General features: G+C 39.3%; 1 protein-coding gene across 1 annotated transcript in view; it reads right to left on the bottom strand.

Moving 5' to 3' along the window:
- Nucleotides 1-18,851: 18,851 nt before the first annotated feature.
- Nucleotides 18,852-19,456, bottom strand: part of LOC103974739 (probable WRKY transcription factor 43) — a 1,434-nt gene continuing 829 nt past the window's right edge. The window contains exon 2 of the mRNA XM_009389621.3: nt 18,852-19,205. Coding sequence (XP_009387896.1) covers nt 19,022-19,205 — 184 coding nt within the window. The 3' untranslated portion in view covers nt 18,852-19,021. The remainder of the gene's footprint in view (nt 19,206-19,456) is intronic.

The following is a 19,456-nucleotide window of genomic DNA, read 5'->3' as shown; positions in this document are numbered from 1 at the left end:
GACGTATCCTTCACATGTCGAAGAGAAAGTTTCAATGCTCCATGGCGTCGAGTTTCGATCGCCTTGGGATGGCCACGAACTTTCCATCGTCCGTATACAAGCCCATGCATGAGTACCAAATTCTTCAAGCTAGCAATTCCCCTCACCTCTGTGAGCTTTGCATAACTCTTTTGGTCGTTGAGCAACTCATTCCACCTTGCATGGTCTCATCCTTTACCAAGCGCGTCGCTTGCCTTGAGCACCATCAAGTATAGTTGTCAACGTTGAGCCATAGCTCAAACTCAACCATCCCAACCTTTGTGTGCTCCACATTCTTCCAAGCTTGCCTGTTCTCGTGGTGCCTCTTGCGTGAAGGGTTGGCCATTCCTTTAAATGCCAATGTCAGATGCCCGCTCCTCCGAGCGACTCCTATTCCCTACATCTCCATGCCCGTTTCTCCCCCAAACGGTCGTGCGTGTGCTAACTGCCCTCAACGCAGCCCCACTAGGTCCCCCACATTTGCATGCTAAGTGTTTCTATGAGTGCTTGTCCTGCTCTGATACCATCTGTCACGGACTTAGCTAGTTTTGCCTAAGTCGTGCGGTACCCTTGCGTGTCCGTCCGCAAAGGTCAGCCTCCCCGAAGCCTCCCAATGTCCCTTAGGACCAACAAAAGAGAGAACGGGTTAGAGAGAACGCCTCACTCGGGATCCACAAGCAAACATCTCCGAAAACACTTCATAGACAATGCAAATTACAAACAGACTTTATAAACTCTGAACAATTGCATAACAAAGGGTAAAATGGTCCATTACAGATCGAAATCTCTCACACGTGTCCACATGACACAACCTTTTATTTACAAGCCTAAAGCGGCCACCAACCTAACTAAAATGAGACTATTAAGCCTTTGGCCGTCCCTCTACATGTTGTACAAAGCATGAACATACCAAAAGGCACGGACATACATAAGCATTATATCAAATATCTTGTTTCGAAGTTTGTCCGTGACACACTGGCGGCGCTGCCCCTGCAGCTGGGCGCCCCCGCGGGCACTGCCGCCTCCACGGGCGGGCGCCCCTGCTGGGTTTTCACCCGCGGGAGTAATGGCCACAGGCGCCGCTGCCCTTACGGCTGCTGTTGCAGGCTGCCTGCCTGCACGCAGATGGCAGTGCTGCCATCTGCGACGACAACGAGGGCAGTGTTAGGATCGGAGCGGCACTAAGAGGGGGGGGTGAATTAGTGCAGCGGATTAAAACTTCGATTTTAATAAAATCTTTCGTACGTTAAGAACGAAACTTGAGAAATTTAATTTGAAGGCGTATTCTTAAAGTTGCGCAGCAAGAGTAATAAGGAACTAAAGCAGTAAGAAGATTTGCAGTAATGTAAATGACAATAATAAAAAGCAAACCAGAGATTACGCCGATTTTTAGAGTGGTTCGGTCAAATGACCTACTCCACTTGCGAGGCCCCTCTTCGATGAGGCTCCCACCTTCCACTAGCAAGTCTCTTGAAATGGAAGGGTAAACACCCATCTTACAACCTTTTACAAGCAGCTCAACCTCTTACAAATTTTCAATAAGAAAGAAGGAGGAGAACTCTCTAGAAAATTAAAAACAAGACTTGCTAAGACTTTCTAAGACTTTTCTCTCAATCAAAATGCTTCTCAAAAGTTGTTACCTCAGCTGAGATTTGAGGGGTATTTATAGGCCTCAAGAGGATTCAAATTTTAGGCTTCAAAATTTGAATTCTCTTTGGGTTCCCGGTGCTGGAGGTGCCACCGCCCAGCGCTCGGGTGCTGGACGGTGCAACCGCCCAGCCAAGGAGGTGTCACCGCCCAGCTAGGCGGTGCCACCGCCTGGCTCTCCGATTCATTGGTTTGGCTTAATTTTAGCCTAAACCAAATCTGACTTTGGACCCAGTTGGCCCCTAACCAGGATATAGGATTATCTCTTAATCCTAATCCTAATTACAAGTGAACTACATAACACAAAAACATCCTAAGCAAATTTTCAACCGCGAACGTCGAGTCTTGTTCCGGCGAGCTTTCCGACGAATTCCTTCCGACGGACTCCCTGCAAGCTCCCAATCTTTGTGATGACTTTAACGAGTAGCCGAACCTTCTCGGTGATCTCCGCGAGCCTCCGACGATTTCTTCAGTGAACTTCCGACACGTTCCCGATTTCTTCTTAGTTGGTTCCGGCAGCATCTCCGATGATTCTTCGGTCTCTTAAACGTCCATCGAGCTCGACTCCGGTATCCTTGCTTTATGTTTTCTGGTTATCGTAGTTAATCCTGCACACTTAACTCAATAATATGGATTAGATCAATTAACCCATCAATTGATTTCATCATCAAAATCCGAGATTCAACAGGCAGCAACAGTTGCTACCCTTTTCCGCTTTTGCATCAACGATTTTGACATCAAAAGCTTCTCCAAAACACAACACACATAATTTAAAACCAATCTATCGCACGAACAACCTGGCTCTGATACCACTATTGGGAAAATCTTTGGGTGTGACATCACATGCGCAGCAGAAGAACAAGAAAACAAAATCCTCGATTCCCAAATAGATGTTCGTCATCGTGCGAAGATTGGTGCACAAAATCGCGAAACTGAAAAACTGCGTATAGAATAGATTGTGTTACCTAGGGAGATCATATATCCCTGTTTCGTTGCAGATCCTTAGGAGAGGGTGAAGGAGGTCAAGCGTCCTCATCTCTAGCGGTGATCCATACAGTAGGGCTGCGATGATGCTCCTCAAAACTCTAGGCCTACTCTGAGGTAGAGAAGGGAAGGAGAATAAGAGAGGCAAGCAAAGGCTCTAGCCTATGAGGCTTTGAATCCCTCCTATTTATAGAGGTCCCCTGTCAAACCCTAATGGATCCTCGCCAAGTGGGTATTGGATCTGCATCCAATAACTCAAGCCTTTTAGATTAGTGGATCTCTATCCAATAATCTCTCATGGGCTCTTGTTTTTAAAAGCAAACAGGACAGAATAAAAAGATACATCAATTTAATCCTTAGGAGGTAATCCACAGTGCTGATACATGATATCTATATTTTCATTCATCTGTCGTAGTGTCTTCAAAATTTCAACTTGTTGATTCTGAATTTGTTCTTGCTGTGATTTGATCTGAGATAGCTCCGCCATAATGATATCTTCAGAGGAGGAAACAGGAGCTGAAGGTGCTGCTCCAAAGGGACTAGGAGGAGGAGATTCACTTCCCATAAGAATTGGTGTTTCGGGTTGTTCTATTGGTGTAGGAATTGGATCCGTCCTTCTAGGCTGCCTAACCCATATGCCATTGCTAAAAGTGCACCTAAGTTTTTTTAGCAGGTTTTTATTTATTATGTTATATCGATCATTTTGAATAGATTCTTCATCGGGTGGAATGCAAATGTCATAGGCATGAAGAATTCTAGTGATTAACCTCCCATATGGCAATATAGTATCTTTAGTCATAATTTCCTGCATGTGTTGGCGAATTAAGTACCCAAAACAATTATGCTGACCGGTCATAATCCAATACATGGTTCCTATCTCTAATTGACTTACTTCGTCAAGATGAAATTGTTTGGGGAATATGATGCTTGTGATAATGTGATGAAGAATTTTAGAGTTGAAAGGCATTAAGTGTTCACAGCTCTTAGGTAGGAAGTCAAGGTTTGGATTTGCAAAAATTATTTTCACGGCTTCGGAATAGGTTGCTCCTATTTTTTTGACGTCCCATTTACCTTTAAAATAGCATCCCCTATCTTTTTCAGTTATGCCAATTAGCTCACAAATGATGCTGTCAAAAATTCTAATGGGTGTTCCTAGAATGTAAGTGCTTAGGCTATCATTGTCTTCATATAGGTTGGCATAGAACAATCTCACTAACCGTGGATAGATTGGTTCATCTATTTGTAGTAGAGATAGAGCTTCTAGTTGAGCAAACCACTTAATGGGATCTAAGTCCTCTAGTTCATCCAAATCAACGTATTTTCCCTTATGGACACATCGTGTTTCAAATTTTAGAAAGCTAAGGGCTACCTCTTTTGATCTAAAGAGGTCATGGTTATATGAATCTCCTTCAATCCTTATTCCTTTTGATCTCTTTGGAGCCATTTTCTAGACAAGATGATGATGAAATTGTGAAAAATAAGCAAGAGAAAGAGAAAAGAAAGGAGGGATTTCAAGTGTTACCTTGTGGAGATTATGTTGAGAGATGGAAAGCTTGGACCACCAAGAATCCTTCTCCAATGTTTCTAAGAGTTAGAATGAGGGTTAGAGGGAATGGGAGAGGGTTTTGGAGAGGTCTTTCTTCGGGTTGGGGACGGTGTCACCGCCGGCCCTAACCCCTCGGGTTAAAAGGGTGACTCGGTCGGTGTCACCGCCAAACTGGTCGGTGTCACCGCCTGGCGCCCGAGCGCCAGTCGGTGCAACCGCCGGATCTGGCGGTGCCACCGCTGGCATCACGCGGAGGAAAGAAAAAAAAATTTTCTTCCTTCCTTTTGTTTAGCTTCTTCCCTCAAGATCATAATTTATACTTTAATGGATCATTTTGAATTGAAGAAGAAGGAAGAATTCAAATTCATAAACGAAGGGAAAAGAACGAGTCCTTTTTGTGAAGTTCATTTTATGGACAATTTAGCATGCCTAATTCCCTTCGGATGAATTCAAATTGGTCTTCATTCAAAGCTTTTGTAAATATATCTGCTAATTGATGCTTTGTGTCAATGAATTCTAGAACAACATCATTGTTAAGAACATGATTGCGTATGAAATGATGCCTAACGTCGATGTGCTTAGTTCTAGAGTGCTGAATTGGATTTTTAGTAAGGCATATGGCACTAGTATTATCGCATTTTATGGGAACATTTTCAAGGTGAATTCCATAGTCTTCTAATGTATTTTTCATCCAAATTACTTGTGCACAACATGCACTTGTAGCAATGTATTCGGCTTCCGCCGTAGATAGTGCAACTGAATTTTGTTTCTTGGAAGTCCAAGAAACAAGTGCATGTCCTAAAAATTGGCATGTTCCGGATGTACTTTTTCTATCTATCCTGCATCCGCCAAAATCGGCATCTGCATAAGCTATTAGATCGAATTTTTCAGATTTTGGATACCACAATCCTAAATTTGGAGTTCCTTTAAGATACCTAAATATTCTTTTAACACTCTTAAGATGAGATAATTTAGGATTAGATTGAAACCTAGCACAAAGTCCTACACTAAACATAATATCCGGTCTAGTCGCAGTGAGGTAGAGTAGACTACCTATCATTCCCCTATATGTTTTTTGATCGAAACTTTCACCATTTTCATCCATATCTAACTTAGTCGCAGTACTCATAGGGGTGTTTATTGCTTTTGAATTATCCATGTTAAATCGTTTTAACAATTCTAATATATATTTAGATTGGTTAAGAAATATACCATCACTAAGTTGTTTGATTTGTAATCCTAAAAAGAAAGTTAATTCACCCATTAAACTCATTTCAAATTCAAGACTCATACATTTGGCAAATGATTCACATAGTGATTCATCCGAAGAGACAAACACAATATCGTCAACATAAATTTGCACAATAAGAAAATTATTTTCAAAATATTTAATAAACAATGTAGTATCAACCTTGCCTTTGGTAAAATTATTTAAAATAAGAAAGGAATTAAGCCTTTCATACCAAGCTCTAGGAGCTTGTTTTAAGCCATAGAGAGCTTTAGTCAATTTAAATACATGATTAGGAAGACGAGAATTTTCAAATCCGGGAGGTTGTTCGACAAATACTTCTTCGGAAATAAAACCATTCAAGAAAGCACTTTTAACATCCATTTGAAATAGTTTGAAATTATTACTACTAGCATAGGCAAGGAGCATCCTTATGGCTTCTAATCGAGCCACGGGAGCGAAGGTTTCTTCGTAATCGATACCTTCTTCTTGGTTGAAACCTTTGGCCACTAATCTAGCCTTGTTTCTAACCACGATACCATTTTCGTCTTGCTTGTTTCTAAAGACCCACTTAGTACCTATGACTAAGTGGTCACTTGGTCTAGGAACAAGCTTCTATACCTCATTCCTCTCAAATTGGTTCAATTCTTCTTACATTGCAATGACCCAAAAATCATCTTTTAAGTCTTCGTCAATGCATTTAGGTTCAATTTGAGAAAGGAAAGCGGCGTTAGCACAGAAATTTTTGAAAAAAGAACGAGTTTGAACCCCTTTTGATGTATCTACTATAATTTGCTCTTTTGGATGAGCATCTACATACTTCCATTCTTTTGGTAAAGAAATTTCGGAAGAAGATGCATTCAAATGGCTATTTTGAGGAGAGGGTTCATTTAAATTCAAATTATCAAAACCAAGATCATCATCAAAATCATTTTTCTTTAAATCGGAAATTTCATTAAAAACTATATGAATAGACTCTTCAATTACTAAAGTTCTTTTATTAAAAACCCGAAAAGCTTTAGAAACAGAAGAGTAACCAAGAAAGATGCCTTCATCGGATTTAGCATCAAATTTTCCTAAAGCATCCCTTTCATTTAAAATAAAGCATTTACAACCAAAAACTTTAAAATAGGAGATGTTTGGTTTTTTGTTATTCCATAATTCATAGGGAGTTTTGGATAAGGATGGTCTTATTAGGACTCTATTCATGATGTAGCAAGCCGTATTTACGGCTTCAGCCCAAAAGTACTTAGGTAAACTATGTTCATTCAACATAGTTCTTGCCATTTCTTGTAGGTTTCTATTTTTCCTTTCAACTACTCCATTTTGTTGAGGATTTCTTGGAGTTGAGAAGTTGTGATTGTACCCATTACTTTCGCAAAAATTTTGAAAGTCACGGTTTTGGAATTCACCACCGTGATCACTCCGAATTGATGAAATCATGAAGCCTTTTTCGTTTTGAGTGAGTTTACAAAATTTAGAGAAACACTTGAAGCAATCACTTTTGTGAGCTAATAAATAGGTCCAAGTGTATCTAGAGTAGTCATCCACAATCACAAAAGCATATTTGCTTCTACCTAGACTTGTTGTATCAATTGGTCCAAATAAGTCCAAATGGATCAATTGTAATGGTCTAGTAGTGCTAATTTGATTTTTTGGTTTGAAGCTTGTTCTTATTTGTTTGCCTAGTTGACATGCATCGCATACTTTGTCCTTAATAAACTTTATATTTGGAATTCCTCGTACTAATTCTTGAGATGAGATCTTAGATATTGTTTTCATGCTTGCATGGCCTAATCTCCTATGCCAAAGCCAAGCATCATCATTTACGGCGGAGAAGCACATTTCATTACTTAGTTCATCAAGATTGATGGTATAGACATTATTTTGTTTTAAAGCAATCATAGTCATGTTATGATTTGATTTTTCAATAATGCACATATTTGATTCAAATCTAACGATGTAACCTTTATCGCATAGTTGACTAATACTCAAGAGATTATGTTTCAATCCATCAACTAGTAAGACATCATCAATGGAAAAATTAAATTTGTTACCAATAGTTCCCTTGCCAATGATTTTGCCCTTGTTGTTATCTCCGAAGGTAACGTACCCTTCTTCTTTGCTAGTGAGCATAGAGAAATGAGATGGATCTCCAGTCATATGTCTTGAGCATCCACTATCGAGATACCATCTCTTGCTCCTAGCTTGTGGGTTTGTCTACAAAAGAGAATGATTTTTAGGTACCCATTTGATTTTGGGTGCCTCAAAAATTGACCCACTAACTTTGTTATTTATGATTGAATTCTTTATAGTTCCTTTAGGAACCCATATTAATTTTTGTGAACTAATTTTCCTAAATGGGCATTTGTAGGCAATATGTCCGGATTTGCAACAAAAATTGCATTTCATATAAGAGGAAACATGAAATGTAGGTCCTTTTATGAAAGTGGTAGGATTTTGATGTAATCCTTTTACAAATCCAATTCCATTTCTATTTGCGATGTGACCCTTGTGTGCAAGGATCATATCTAATCCTTTGCTACCAACCTTAAACTTGTTTAAGGTTTCCTTAAGAAGTAAATTTTCATTTTTTATTGCTTCTAAGTGCTCACACTTAGAGCATGGAGGAGTTTGAAGACTATCAAACTTATCTTGTAGCAAAGCATGCTCTTTCTTTAAGATACTTAACTTCTTGCTAACAGTTCTACATTCATCAAATAATTCATGAAAAGCGATAGATAGTTCTTTAAAAGATAAATCTTCATTAAATAAATCACATACCTCTTCTCCTAACGCCATTAGCGCGTAATGAGCAACTTGCTCGGTGTTGGACTCCTCTTCTTCGGATGCGCTTGAATCATCCCACGTTGCCTTGAACGCCTTCTTCTTTGATGTCCTCTTTTTGGCTTGAGGACAATCGTTCTTATAGTGTCCCGGTTTTTTGCATTCATAGTAAATCACTTGGTCCTTCTTTTGTTCAAAATTATTTTTTGTATTATTTTTAAATCTGTTCTTTCTTAAATATTTTTTAAATTTTTGAGTCAAAAGTGCAATGTCATTGTCACTGTCCTCATCACTTGATGTTCCTTTCAAGTGGTCTTCTTGTGATTTGAGTGCCATATCCTTCCTGTTCTTTGGAAGGGGGTTCTCGAGCTCGTCATGAGCTTGACATGTCATTTTGTAGGTCATTAGAGACCCAATGAGTTCTTCAAGAGGGAATGCTTTAAGGTCTTTGGCCTCTTGAATGGCCGTAACTTTTGGATCCCAACTTTTAGGGAGGGATCTTAAGATTTTAGTTACTAGTTCAAAGTTAGTAAAATCTTTACCAAGAGCTTTGAGTCCATTGATGACATCCGTAAACCGGGTGTACATGTCTCCGATGGACTCACTTGGTTTCATTCGGAAAAGTTCGTAAGAGTGCACAAGGATGTTGATTTTGGACTCTTTCACTCGGCTAGTGCCTTCATGAGTGACCTCAAGAGTTCTCCAAATATCAAAAGCCGAATCACACATTGAAACACGATTAAATTCGTTTTTGTCTAGTGCACAAAACAAGGCATTCATAGCCTTTGCATTTAAAGCAAAAACCTTCTTCTCCGATTCATCCCATTCGCTCATCGGAAGAGAAGATTTTTGAAATCCATTCTCGACAATAGACCAAAGCTCAAAGTCCATAGAAATGAGGAAGATTCTCATGCGAGTCTTCCAATATGTGTAATCCAACCCATTAAACAAAGGTGGTCGTGCAATAGAATGGCCCTCTTGCATGCCAGCGTAAGCCATCTCTCTTGGGTATTAAACCAAATATGAGAGATAACCTTGCTCTGATACCACTTGTTAGGATCGGAGCGGCACTAAGAGGGGGGGGTGAATTAGTGCAGCGGATTAAAACTTCGATTTTAATAAAATCTTTCGTACGTTAAGAACGAAACTTGAGAAATTTAATTTGAAGGCGTATTCTTAGAAGATTTGCAGCAAGAGTAATAAGGAACTAAAGTAGTAAGAAGATTTGCAGTAATGTAAATGATAATAATAAAAAGCAAACCAGAGATTACGCCAATTTTTAGAGTGGTTCGGTCAAATGACCTACTCCACTTGCGAGGCCCCTCTTCGATGAGGCTCCCACCTTCCACTAGCAAGTCTCTTGAAATGGAAGGGTAAACACCCATCTTACAACCTTTTACAAGCAGCTCAACCTCTTACAAATTTTCAATAAGAAAGAAGGAGGAGAACTCTCTAGCAAATTGAAAACAAGACTTGCTAAGACTTTCTAAGACTTTTCTCTCAATCAAAATGCTTCTCAAAAGTTGTTACCTCAGTTGAGATTTGAGGGGTATTTATAGGCCTCAAGAGGATTCAAATTTTGGGCTTCAAAATTTGAATTCTCTTTGGGTTCCCGGTGCTGGAGGTGCCACCGCCCAGCCAGGCGGTGCCACCGCCCAGCGCTCGGGTGCTGGACGGTGCAACCGCCTAGCCAAGGAGGTGTCACCGCCCAACACTCGGGTGCTGGGCGTTTTCACCGCTTGGCTCTCCGATTCATTGGTTTGGCTTAATTTTAGCCCAAACCAAATCTGACTTTGGGCCCAGTTGGCCCCTAACCAGGATATAGGATTATCTCTTAATCCTAATCCTAATTACAAGTGAACTACATAACACAAAAACATCCTAAGCAAATTTTCAACCGCGAACGTCGAGTCTTGTTCCGGCGAGCTTTCCGACGAATTCCTTCCGACGGACTCCCTGCAAGCTCCCAATCTTTGTGATGACTTTAACGAGTAGCCGAACCTTCTCGGTGATCTCCGTGAGCCTCCGACGATTTCTTCGGCGAACTTCCGACACGTTCCCGATTTCTTCTCGGTTGGTTCCGGCAGCATCTCCGATGATTCTTCGGTCTCTTAAACGTCCATCGAGCTCGACTCCGGTATCCTTGCTTTATGTTTTCTGGTTATCGTAGTTAATCCTGCATACTTAACTCAATAATATGGATTAGATCAATTAACCCATCAATTGATTTCATCATCAAAATCCGAGATTCAACAGGCAGCAACAGTTGCTACCCTTTTCCGCTTTTGCATCAACGATTTTGACATCAAAAGCTTCTCCAAAACACAACACACATAATTTAAAACCAATCTATCGCACGAACAACCTGGCTCTGATACCACTATTGGGAAAATCTTTGGGTGTGACATCACATGCGCAGCGGAAGAACAAGAAAACAAAATCCTCGATTCCCAAATAGATGTTCGTCGTCGTGCGAAGATTGGTGCACAAAATCCGCGAAACTGAAAAACTGCGTATAGAATAGATTGTGTTACCTAGGGAGATCATATATCCCTGTTTCGTTGCAGATCCTTAGGAGAGGGTGAAGGAGGTCAAGCGTCCTCATCTCTAGCGGTGATCCATACAATAGGGCTGCGATGATGCTCCTCAAAACTCTAGGCCTACTCTGAGGTGGAGAAGGGAAGGAGAATAAGAGAGGCAAGCAAAGGCTCTAGCCTATGAGGCTTTGAATCCCTCCTATTTATAGAGGTCCCCTGTCAAACCCTAATGGATCCTCGCCTAGTGGGTATTGGATCTGCATCCAATAACTCAAGCCTTTTAGATTAGTGGATCTCTATCCAATAATCTCTCATGGGCTCTTATTGGATCCCGTCCATGGGATCCAATAATTCAGGGGCTTATTGGGCTCCGTTGGATATCTTATATCTGAACCTCTACTCATCGCAATGCCTACCATATGTGTGTGACCCTCTAGGACCAATATCAAGCTGGCCATGAGTCATACCTGTCAGAACTCCTTCTAACTCAGTGAATTATTATCTCTGTAATAATTCACTTGACTCATCGACTACGGACGTACTAGGCCACTACGCCGTAGTCCCCAGACGATACAGGGGAATCCAATCCATTGGACCTGTCTGTCCTCAGTTACCGTGTACTTATAGTCCCTCATCCATCTAATATCCTAGAGGCCGTATATCAAGCATGGTGCTGTCAGACCTATACGGTTTCTACTCGAGTCTCGCTCTAATCGGATTCTCTTGGAGAACTCTTTCTCTCTCAACCCGAATGACCCTGGCTAGGGATTTGTCTGAGCAAGAACACATGGGATATTCCTCTCATGACACTGAGAGTGGATGATCCTCTATCGACACTCAATAGCCCTCGTAAGGTCGACTACCACTCTCAATGACCAACTGTACTAGATCTGGGACAACCAAACCTATAAGTCTGGTATCAAAGAGTGGAGCACTCATACAGGACATCCTTGGTGTCTCAAGTCTAAGGACCAGATATACCACTAGAACTACGGAATCGTTGTATGATAATAAGGCATCATCAACCATCCAGCATTCCATAAGCGGATCAATTAGTGAGCTCATTCTCCAATGAGCACCTGTACTGTATCCCTAGTGTCCCTACATGAGCAGCTATGAGACCCGCTGCATCTATTATATGGACGGGTATACAGCATACCTGTATGTCCGGTTATCACGATATCCCTCTCTAGTAACCTATGACCGAGATTATTTAGGATATGTGTTTAAAGGTGAATCGATCTCATTTTCGTGATCTCATCACGATCCGATTCCCATTGCACAAATCCAAGGACATCACAATATATATATGCATATATGCAATAGTTATAAAGTGATATATGCCAAAATATAATAAGCAAAAAGATTCTGTATTAAGTCACACATGCCATCACTCACGTGATTGGCTTGCTAGGCACCTATGACTAGCAGATGTTATGCATAAGTTTATAATAACATGTTGCTTGGATTTTTGAATCCAAGAGTTCTATCAATATGACATATTGATAGGGGAAGTTAAGGTTATCTCCGTCATCAATTGGTTTCCATCATCAAAAAGAGAGATATTATTGAATCTCAGATTTTGATGATGAAATCGATTGATAGTATTTATGATTTGATCTGCATTTTGAGTGACGCAGGATGCTTCGATCAGGGAGAGACAATTAAAGTAGGAAGAATCATGTTGGGCAGGAGAAAAATATGTCAAAAGATTGGACGTCGAGTCGAAGAATCGGTCGACGTATCGATAGAAGGCTTCGAGCCATGAGTTCTGGCATTGAGCCAAGAAGAGCATATATTACACCAATGATATCGGAGTTGCGGTGGTCAACTGGCCGATTGGGCAATCGACCGCAAGAGAGGATGATGCACCGAAGAATCGGACGAAGCGTTGATGAACCAATGACATGCCGGACAATATGATTCAAGCTTTGTAATAATTGTCTAGATCGAAGTAGGTTTTTATGTGTGTAGGATTAACTACGATAGCAATGCATAAAGCAAAATGACGTCCCGGAGTCAAGAATGCGATTTTGTTGGGAGTTTGAGAGTTCGTCGGAAGTCCGGACGTTCATCAGAAGTTCTATCGGAATTGATCGAGAAGTCCAAGAGCTTGCCAAAGAAGCTCATTGGAACTCACTAAGAAGATCATCGTAAAGTCTAGGAGCTTACCGGGAGTCCACTGGAACATTGCCAAGAGATCGTCGGAAGTTCGTTGGAAGATCATCGGAAGCTCGTCGTAAGAAACCTAGACTTACGAACTTTATTTAGCTTAGTAAATATCTTAAAATCTGTAGTTAGCATATAATTAAGATTAGAATTGACCCAACCCAATTAGGGGATAGTTGGGCTCAAGTTTGGGCTATGTTGGGCCAAGAGAAAAGCCCAAACAACGACCAAACAGGTGAAATCATCATGGCATAGTCTTCGAGACTATGTCAAGCGGTGGTACCACTAGTCTGGGCGATGGTACTACCTAGACACAGTCTTCTAGGTGGTGGTACCACCCAATGTCAGACTACAAGTGGTGGTACTGCCCAATGCAGGCGGTGGTACTGCCCATACCTTGAAATTTTAGGGATTTAAATTTTGGCTCCATTTTTTAAGCCATTTAGGGTCTATAAATACCCTAGCTATTCCTGCATGAAGAAAAAAGAAAAGTGAACAAAAACTCTATGTTTCTAGAGTTGAAAACCCTTAAAAGTATAGAGTCTCTCTTCCTAAAATTTAGCCAAGGTCATTCAGATTGAGAGAGAAAAAGTTCTATAAGAGAATCCAATTAAAGTAAGATTCGAGTAGATTACAGATGGGCCTAACAACACCATGCCCGGTATATAGTCTCTGGGATATTAGATGGATGAGGGACTATAGATATATGATAATTGGGGACAGATAGGTCTAATGGATTGGATTCTCCTGTATTATCTAGGGACTATGGCGTAGTGCCATAGTACGTCCATAGTCGATGAGTCTAGTGAATTATTATAAGAGATGATAATTTACTAAGTCGGAAGGAGTTTTGATATATATGACTCACGGCCAGCTCGATATTGGGCCTAGAGTATTACAATGAGTAGAGGTTCAAATATGAGATATCTATTGTGGCCCATATCTTATTGGATTTCCAATAAGCCCTTGGATTATTGGATCTTATAAATAAGATCCAATAAGAGCTAATGAAAGATTATTGGGTAGAGATCCACTAATCCAAGAGACTTGGATAGTTGAATGGAGATCTAGTACCCAATAGGACAGGATCCATTAGGGTTAAGTTGACAATGACCTCTATAAATAGGAGGGAATCAAAGAGGCATAGGTGAGATGCTTTTTGGCTATCACCTCCTATTCTTCTCCCTCCTTCTCCTCCCCAGCCGACAGCCCTAGTTTTGGGAGTGTGGATAGCAACAAAGGTCGACTCCTTCTTGATCATGTGGTGCGCATAGAGAGGAAGATTGTGCAGTGATTTGAGGAGCGTCTTTGCCACATCTACTATGTGGATCAACGATATAGAGGAGGATATCTAACATCCTTCATCCTCTCCTACAAATCTAAAAATTTACAGGGATATATGATCTCCCTAAGTAACACATCTTTCATATATATATATGCAGTTTTCAGTTTTGTGGGTTTTTCGAGCACCAATCTTCGCATGATGACGAGAACCTTTTTTCTGTAGGAAATCTAAGAGTTTTTGTTTTTTGTTCTTTCGCTGTGCATGTGATGCTGGTTAAGGTTTTCCAACACAAATCACATTTAGTGGCCAAGGGGTTTCACCAATGACTGGGTGTTGACTTCAGAGAAACATTCAGTCCAATTGTTAAACCAACAATAATCTAACTTATCTTAAGTTTGGTTGACATATATGCCAACTGGATATTAACAATGCTTTTTTACAAAGGACCTTAACTAAAGATGTCATTATGTACAACCTTTTGGCCTTATCTACCCTCAATATCCAAGTTATATTTATAAACTATAAAAAGCTATTTATAGACTTCGCTAAGCTCCAAGAGCTTAATATACCTTGCTTATTTTTGGCGTTAACTGACTTCATCAACTCTAAGTCTAACACCTTATTATTTCTATCGCAACAAAAGGGAAGTACTACATATCTATTAGTGTATGTGGATGACATTATCATTATAAACAATAATCCTATAAAAATCAAGCAATTCTTTAAGTAGTTGATAAATCGATTCTCCATCAAAGATCTAGGAACATTAAGCTACTTTTTGGGAGTGGAAGCAACTTCACATCTTTTGAAATTTTCCTATCTTAAAAGAAGTACATTTGATATCTATTATCAAAAATAAACATGCAAAATGCCAAAGAAGTTGTCACTCCAATATTTACTACTGAACCACTCAAATTATATGATGATAGCCCTATTGTAGATCCCACACAATACAAACAAGTACTTGACTCCTTACAATATTTATCTCTCACATATCTAGATATATCATTTGTAGTCAATAAATTATCATAATTTATGCATTAGCCCTCCACTATGCATTGGTTTGCAGTAAAACGAGTCCTATGGAATCTAAAAGGTACTCTCAATAATAGACTTCTTCTTCACAAACACTTATCACTTCATCTCTGCCTTTATTGATAATAAAATGTCTATGTTAGCCTATGTTGTCTTCCTTGGAGTAAATCCAATCAGTTGAAGTTTTAAGAAATAGAAATCAATCATAAGATCTACCAATAAATCTGAATACTGAGCTATCACTACCGCTACTGTAAAATTCAACTGAGTCACTAATCTACTACAAGAACTTGTTATTACCTCCAAATCCACTCCGACAATATATTGTGATAATGTCGGTGTCATCTACCTATGTGCCAGTCTAGTATTCCACTCATGCATAAAACACATTGCTATCAACTTTTACTTCATCATAAATCAAGTTGTTAGATATCAACTATCTGTTTCTCATGTACATTCTTCTGATCAACTAGTAGACTCCCTCACAAAGCCTCTCGCCCATAAGACATTTCAATTACATCGATCCAAGATTGACATCCTTGATAGAAGTGTTGAATCTTGGATTTTGATAATGAAACCAATTGATAATGTTATGATCTTAAATGTGTTTTAAATGATGTTGGACTAGATTCGATTAAGGAGAGGCAAATTGATTGAAGTAGGAGGAATCGGACGTTGGCCGGAGTTAAACATGTCAGAAGATTGGACGTCGGGCCGAAAGATCGATCGACGTGTCGGCAGAAGGCTTCGTACCGTGAATTCGGGCATTGGGCCGAAGGATCGGATATTGCGCCAAGGAGATCAAAAGTTACAGGCGTCAACATACCGATTGGGCAATATGCCAAAGGAGAGGACGATGCGCCAAAGGATTGAATGAAGCACCGGAAGAACCAATGACATACAGGACAATAGATGATTCATGCTTTCTAATAATTTGTCTAGATCAAGTTAGTTTAGGTCATAATTGGGTTGGTTTAGAATATAATTAAGCCAACTCAATTAGGGACCAATTGAGCTCAAAGTGGGATTGTTTTGGGCCAAGAGAAAGGCTCATTCAGTGACCCAAAAGTTTGGTCAAGCGGTGGTACCACTAGTGGCTTAGTCTCCGAGATATTGTCTTCAAGACTATGTTAAGCGATAGTACCACTAGACTAAGCGGTGGTACCGCCCAGTGTCAAGCAATGATACTATCAGTTTTGACGATTGTACCACCCAAACATAATCTCCCAGACTGTGTCAGGCGGTGATACCACCCAATGTCAGTGTTGTAGGTAGTGGTACCGCTAGTACTCGGGAAACCCGGGATGAGACCTCTTTTGGCTCCAATTTTGAAGTCATTTGGGGTCTATAAATACCTTAGCTATTCCTACATGGAGAAGCAAGAATTGAGCATGAAATTGAGTTGAAAGAGGGAAAAGAATACTGAAAAAAATTTTATAACCTCTCTTAGGATTTAGAGTCCTTTCGTCCTAGTATTTAGAAAGTTCTTCTAAAGGGAGAAGTGAGGTCTAAGAAAGCTAGGTTGTAAAAGTTATCTCCTAAACCTATGAAAAGGAGAAAGAGTGTAAAAGGGTAGTTGATCTTCGCCCATTGAAGGAAGATCGGTAGTAGAAGTCAGTGGCCTCGAGTGAAGAGGAATCGGGAGTGGATATAGGTCATGATGACCGAACCACTATAAAACTCGGTTTGCATTTACTTTAAGCTCTTTACTTTCATTATAAACTGCTTTACTTACTTATTCACTACACTTACAAATCCTTTCAAGTTAAACTCTTCTCAGATATCGATTTTAATCGTATGAAGATTTTTAAACCGACATAATTTTTATCGCTGCACTAATTCACCCCCCTGCCCCCCCCCTCTTAGTACCGACTCGATCCTAACAAGAAGCTCAATCTTGTGGGGGCATGATAAAAGATCATAATAGAGACACATATAGAATAGCATCCTTGCTTTGAGGATCAATATATGATTCGAGGATAAATCACATATTTGAGTAGCTAATCTTATTGTGTGATTTGAGTGATTGATTAAGATAATTCTCTTCATTAAAATTTGTATAAATACTCATCACCACAATGAATAAAAATCATCTCTTTCATAATATATCCTCAATTTTATACAATGTACTTCTTTGTTCCATAGAGTTAGCATACGAAGAACTCATACAGCAACATTGTGCAAGACCTAAGTGACAAATGACAAAGAAAAACCATTTATTTAAGATATTTTCAACTTTCACAACCTGTGCATTAGTTGTTTAAAATGATATATATACGACAAGCTTGGTACCTAAAATTCATTAATATTTTTGTAGATCATATATATCTCTCTCTAGATGCTTGTAGTCCTGTGACTCAGTAGATATAGTCTACAACCCTACAATCTACACAAAAAAAAAAAAACAGTTAATCTTCACTGACGCAAAACTCATCATTTATATATGTTTGCATTTGTTATCTTTTTCTATTCTTTTAATTTCAATCTACATGTCAACCATTCTTCCTCCTAATCAAGTTAATTAATATAAATTTGTTGATAAATACTGTGTTGCTGGAAGAGTCATTATATGAAGAAAGATCTTGTTGATGATCAAGCTTCTTTTTCTACATTTCTATGATCTTTCAATTAGGAGCTTCGATGACAACAAAAAAAAGGAATTTATATTTAGTGTTCTAAATTAAGATACGAGAGAAGAAAAGCATATTGTCATTGAAGAGGTAGAAGTACTATATCGATTAGTTGTATCTATTATTATTTTTCTACTATATCGAGTAGAAAAATAATAAAGATTTATAAATGTCAAGCAATATATTAATGTCGAGCTTCCTTTAACCCATGAAGGGTGCTTTAGATCTTGCCAAAGTTTGGCTTCTACTAATTGAGTAGGATAACAATAGTTAAATTGGGCATGGGTTCAATAATAACTAGCAATATAGAAAGGTCTGTAAGTTATGTGTTTTATGTATGACAACATATTTAAATTTGACAATCACTTCGATTGCATATGCAAAAGATTACAAACCCAAATTTCTAATTTTGATTGCAAACAATGTAGTATGTTCATGAATATACTTGTTAGGTTTTTATGCTGTAGAGAGTTACATATTTGTATATCCCTCCCTACATTTTAATGGATATCTACGTTGATTTTTCTTGTTCTTTCTTCAAGACATGAACTGTTAAGTGTGTCTTAAATTAGGGCTTGTGTTCTAATCTAAAGGATTGACAAGTGAATTCATGTAGAGGCAATAGGATCCAAAGTAATAATCATGCATCTTTTTCCTACCATGATGTTAAAGGGCATGAATAATCTGTTTCATTTCCAAGATCAACAACTGTTTGAATAATATATAAATGGCAAATCTTTCTTGGACTCTTGAGGGTCATCAAGGGCTACGACTATTCCAAGCAAAATGCATTAATTAAGATCAAACAAACAAGGAAGACAACTCCTTCACATTCTTATGTGGGCTTCTAGTCTCTTCCAAGATTAGAAATCTATGCACTCTAAAGCAGTTCTGCATTAGAGTGCTCTTTGTGTAACTACAACCTCTTCTTTACCTCCTTGGATTAAAGTTCCTCTCTCCTCTGCTGATAGAGAAGCCACACAAGGATGCCAATTGAGTGTAGAAAACTGGCTTAAGTGATCAATCCTTAAAAGTTCTGATACAGAGAACAACACCTTTCAAATCCATATAAAGATTAAGGTAGACGTGCTACCTTTCAAACAGTTCGTCTTCTTCTTTACAGAGATTTGGAGTTTGGGTTACCACTGCTGGTGATCAGCTCCAAAAGTTGGAGTAGATCTGCATTTGATTCAGCATGTCTTCGAAGTTGTCGTTTGGCTTCTCTATGGGATGACTGTGCACGCCCTCGTACGTGGTCACCACCACGCTTTCATCCCTCGACAGCCGCTGCACTTGCTTCTTCACGTTGCAACCTTGATGCGTACACCGGTAGTAGCTTCTGTAGCATTCATGCTTAAGTTGATATCAGAATCAAATCATTTGTATCATTTTCTATTTTGTTTCTTTTGGCAAGCATTCAATCATTAACTTAAATCTGTATTTATGTCGCTCGATTGTTTTTTGACGTCGACAAAATGGAAAACCAGCAGCAAAAATGCTTTGGAGAATCCATGTACGATATTATAGCGAGAACAAATGATGGGGACTAAGATATTATATATATATATACATATATATGTATGTATATAT

Source organism: Musa acuminata, chromosome BXJ3-6, assembly GCF_036884655.1.
Source record: "Musa acuminata AAA Group cultivar baxijiao chromosome BXJ3-6, Cavendish_Baxijiao_AAA, whole genome shotgun sequence".
NCBI classification, from domain to species: domain Eukaryota; kingdom Viridiplantae; phylum Streptophyta; class Magnoliopsida; order Zingiberales; family Musaceae; genus Musa; species Musa acuminata.
This window is presented reverse-complemented; position numbering and strand designations above follow the sequence as displayed.